At 60.4% G+C, this 4,174-nt stretch overlaps 1 protein-coding gene and 1 long non-coding RNA gene across 4 annotated transcripts in view; both read right to left on the bottom strand.

Moving 5' to 3' along the window:
• Positions 1 to 4,174, bottom strand: part of IGHMBP2 (immunoglobulin mu binding protein 2) — a 30,637-nt gene that overhangs the window by 19,654 nt on the left and 6,809 nt on the right. For all 3 annotated transcript variants that reach the window (XM_023525779.1, XM_011384787.2, XM_011384788.2), the window contains exons 7-8: positions 1,728 to 1,875; positions 722 to 896 (exon numbers count right to left, since the gene is read on the bottom strand). In XM_023525779.1, coding sequence (XP_023381547.1) covers positions 722 to 896; positions 1,728 to 1,875 — 323 coding nt within the window. The remainder of the gene's footprint in view (positions 1 to 721; positions 897 to 1,727; positions 1,876 to 4,174) is intronic.
• Positions 3,171 to 4,167, bottom strand: LOC105308780. Its single transcript, XR_897341.2, has 2 exons — positions 3,827 to 4,167; positions 3,171 to 3,373 (listed from the first exon to the last, which is right to left on the bottom strand). It is a non-coding gene; the product is annotated as an uncharacterized LOC105308780 (long non-coding RNA).

Below are 4,174 nucleotides of genomic sequence, written 5' to 3'. Positions count from 1 at the left end.
GAACACGCGTGACTGCCAGGAAGTGCCGAGTGAGCCACAGTGAAGGACCTGACGGTGACAGGGAAGCCACCGAGACGGGCGGCCACGGGAGACCACACAAAGGGCGCACCTGAGCACCTGAGCAGAGAACTAAGTAAGGGTCGGCAAGGACAGAGGCCAGCGGGGCCAGGCGGTGATCGGGGGAGTGGTGGGAAGTGAGGGTGGCAGCAACGCCCCCGTGGAGGCTGAGCTTGGCCACCGCACCAGGGAACACTGTGTCCTAGTGTCCCTGCGGTGGGCGGGGCTGCGTTTGCTGAGTCCTTCCCTGTGTCTCCAACAGATCAGGATGTGGAGGGGCTCGCGGGTGCGCCTACGCAACCCGGAGGTCAGTGGGCGCAGCCCGCAGACACGACCATTGTGGGACGCCACACAGCGTGGGCACGCGCACCAGCTGCCTGACGCATCGGGGGTGCTCAGTGCGACACCACCAACTGAGCACGCAGCCAGGTTCTCAGGCCAGCAGGACACACGCGATACGACCCCCACCCCCAAGGTCACAGTCTGAGCGACAGATGGGTAAACGAGCAGGTGCGACTGCGGGGTAGGAGCTGTACTCAGACACGCACAGGGCAGCACGTCCAGGGCCGCCTGCAGGGCCTGGGGCTTCGGGGCTGGACCTCGAGAGACCCAACAGGGCTGGCGCATGCGGGCGAAGACAGGCGCCCAGGAGGAGGGCTCTTACTTGTGAGAGACCGTGGTGGGGGGCAGCTGCTTGTGGTCCCCAGCCAGGATGCACTTTCTGGCCTTCAGCAGGGGGATCCAGCAGCTGGCTTCCAGGGCCTGGGAACACTCGTCGATGACCACCATGTCGAAGTAGCTGTCAGGCAGCAGCTTCAGGGGGCCGTCGTCGGAGGCGCCTGGTGGAAATCGGGACCATGAGCCGTTAGAGGCACTGGCTGTGTCATAACCATGCCAGAAGAGCCCGCTGTTTCATAATTCAGTCCTGCATTAACACCGTATGTAATTAACTCGCAGCTCAGAATAAAGATCTGTGGCTCCTGCCCACCTGTGTTCAAGTGTGAAGGGCGTGTCCCCAGCCACGGGCCACTCCAATGTGTCAATCACCAACATCCACCGCCCCCTTGGGGATGCGAGCCCAAGTCCTTGGAAGGCTGTCTCGTTTCTAAATACTGCTCCTTCATCATTTTCTGCATCTAGAATTTAATTAATTCTCCCCTAAGATGTTTTCTTGGACGCACAGAACAATCACCTGCTGAACGTTCACTCACAGACAAAACCTCCACGTGTCTGAAAATATGACACACCCCAGCTCCCCCGTCCTGGAGCACAGAGCCGGGCAGCGAGGGTTCAAGTGCAGGCAAGACCTGGCTTCACACAACTCTCCAGACGGCAGTGGGGCCTTGGGCGAGCCACCCGCCCCGAGCCTGTTCCCTGTCTTCGAAATCGTGAGAGGGTACCAGGGACAACTCTACGCCTATCAATTCAGCAGCTCAGACTGAATGGATGAATCCTCCGAAGACAGACGTTCACTCAGGAAGAAAGAACCTGAACACCCCCCTCAGTGAGAGAAATTACACCTGCAGCCAAAACCCTCTCCGCGAAGGGAACCCAGGCCCAGAGGCTGCGCTGGTGAATTCTACCCGACGGCGAGGGCCAGTCTGCACAGTCGCCCGGCACGGGGACGCCGCCCGGCCGGGCGGGGGAGGGGGAGGCGCCGCCCTGCTCACCCGTGTTTGTTGCCAGGACCGCGTCGGCCGCCGTGAGGCTCTGCAGCATGGCTGCCTCCTCCCTCTCCCTCAGCTCTTTCCTCAACAGCTTGACTTCGTTTCGAAAGTCACTTCTCTCTCTCTTATCCTGGGTCTTTTTGTTTTTCACCTGCAAAGAAAAGCAAAAAAAAAATCATTATTTTGACACAGCCTCGCACTCATTTAGCTCTTTTTAATTCATGAAGTGCTTTTTTTTTTTTACAAGGAGTTGGTTCACCTTAGTAAGTCCTTAAACGGCATTAAAAAGCCAAAATATTTCTTAAAGGAGCAACAGATACACACCGGTGACTAAGCACCTGACATCCTGCCTGGCCTTAGGGCCACCGTCACCCGCACGGAGGGAGGCAGCAAAGGGAAGTCCGGGCGCTCTCGGCAGACAGCGTTTTAACTGAGACCTCAGGTGAGATGGGGGTTGGCCCGGCCCGCCCCGCGGTCACTGGGCTGGCTCCGGGGAGGGGACGCGGCGGCCAGCCCAGGAGGTGGTCTCAGCAGCTCACAGACGGAGAGGATGCCTCCACCTGTTACACCCCAACTCTCAGGTTAAAACAATTTCCTTCAGCCCACAGAACGCTTACCTAAACCCCATTTTACTCTACACTCAAAACTACGCGTAACCGGCCTCCCGACTTATGATTTCTGCTTCGGAGGACAGGGCTCTGGCAGGAGTGATGGGGCGGGGGGGGGGCGGCTACTGTGCCAAGCTTAGAAAAGACAATCCCGAAAGCGTCGATTTAAACAGGAACAGGAAAACGCAATCGCCTTTCGCCTCGGGTGACAAGGGCTTACCCTGTCCGCACGCCCGCCAGCCCCACGACGGCAGCCCCTGTGCCATCCCGCTATTCTGCGGGCCCACGGGAAAGGCTGACTCACGGCACTGGCCCTGTGACGCCATGAGGCTGGCTGATGCTGACAGCACACGTGGCAGGGCGTTTAAGGAAATTAGGACCAGCGTGTGAACTGGAGAACCAAAGACCTCAAGAGTCCTGGGCTGCACGAGAAAACGCCATCTCAAAGCGCCCTGTCGCCCACCGGTTCTTCCACAAGGATAATGGAAAACGGACCAAAACACTGGGGGAGCTGAGCGTTTTCTGGATTTTTATCTTCGGGCTTTATTATTTTATTTGTTTGCTTACTGATGTTACCCAGACGTGACCAGACGTGAAGGGTACGTGAGAGCGATGTTTCCTTCGAGACACTGTCACCCGCTCATGAAACCACCCTGGAGACAGCTGAGCCCCGGGACTTGCCGACTCCACGTCTCCACCAATGGGGGCGGCACCGACGTTCGGAATCATCAGCGTCGGCAAGGCCAGGGGACAAGGGGACGAGGCCAGGGGACAGGGGAGTGCGGCAGGTCCCTGAGAAGCCTGCCCAGGCGGAGCCGCCAGCGGCTGAGAGATACGTACGAGGGCCTGATAGATGTCCCTCCTGATGTCCGCGATGATCGGGGCGCTGTCGCCCCGTGCGAGGACCTCGTCGAGGCAGTGCTGCTGGACAGAGCCCAGGAGGCGGGCGGGGTGGCCGAGGCGCAGCACCCGCAGCCCGCAGCGGGCCAGGCGCTCCAGCAGGTTGTCCACGGCAGTGTTGGACGGCGCGCAGCACAGCACCTGCGGGAGCAGAGGTCACGCTCAGGGTCGGTCACTTCTGTTTCAGTGACAAGCTTAAGTTCACACTAAAACACAGAAAGCTTCACAGGCAAAGAGAGAAAGGTGGAGTGTGTACCACTGGTGATGTCAAGGTGTGAACCTACAGCTGTCGGGACGGGCGCACGGCCCACGGGACCCGGTCCCCTCTGCATCCCCGCACCCCCAGCACAGGCCTGAACTTGGGGCACGAGGACAGCGGTGTGCGGGGCCGACGGACCCTGGCCTGTGGCCCGGTCGACGGCCACGGCTTCCGGCCTCGGGGAGCCGGGGGGCCTTCCCCAGGGACCCAGCCCGCGCTCCTGAACATGCTCCCACATCCCACGTGGCTGCCAGGGGTCAAAAAGCGCCCACCAACCCTCCATCGGTAAATGCTGAGAGCGTCCTGACGGGCTTGGCCTGGAGTCACCTGCCCACCTTGCAGCCCTGTTTCACGGCCTGGACGATGATCTCCACCACGGTGGTGGTCTTCCCGGTGCCGGGCGGCCCGTGGATGATGGCGAGCTCCTTCTGGGACAGCGCGAACGAAACCGCTTCCTTCTGGGAGGCGTCCAGGGAGGCGTTAATGAGGACGGGCAGCGCTGCGGGAAAAGGAGCGTCAGGCCGGCCTCGGCCCCCCTCTCGCACAGATGGCACCGAGGGACATGCACGAGGAGGGAGGACGCTGGACCTCCCCGGAGCCGTCCAGTCGACACAAAATCAACCCGCTTCGTTTCCAAAAGGTTTGTCCAGAAGAAGAATCTGCAGGCGACGGACCACAGGCCG

Source organism: Pteropus vampyrus, unplaced genomic scaffold (assembly GCF_000151845.1).
Source record: "Pteropus vampyrus isolate Shadow unplaced genomic scaffold, Pvam_2.0 Scaffold624, whole genome shotgun sequence".
Taxonomy (NCBI): Eukaryota; Metazoa; Chordata; class Mammalia; order Chiroptera; family Pteropodidae; genus Pteropus; species Pteropus vampyrus.
Note: the sequence above shows the minus strand (reverse complement) of the source record. Positions and strands in the feature narration are given on the sequence as shown.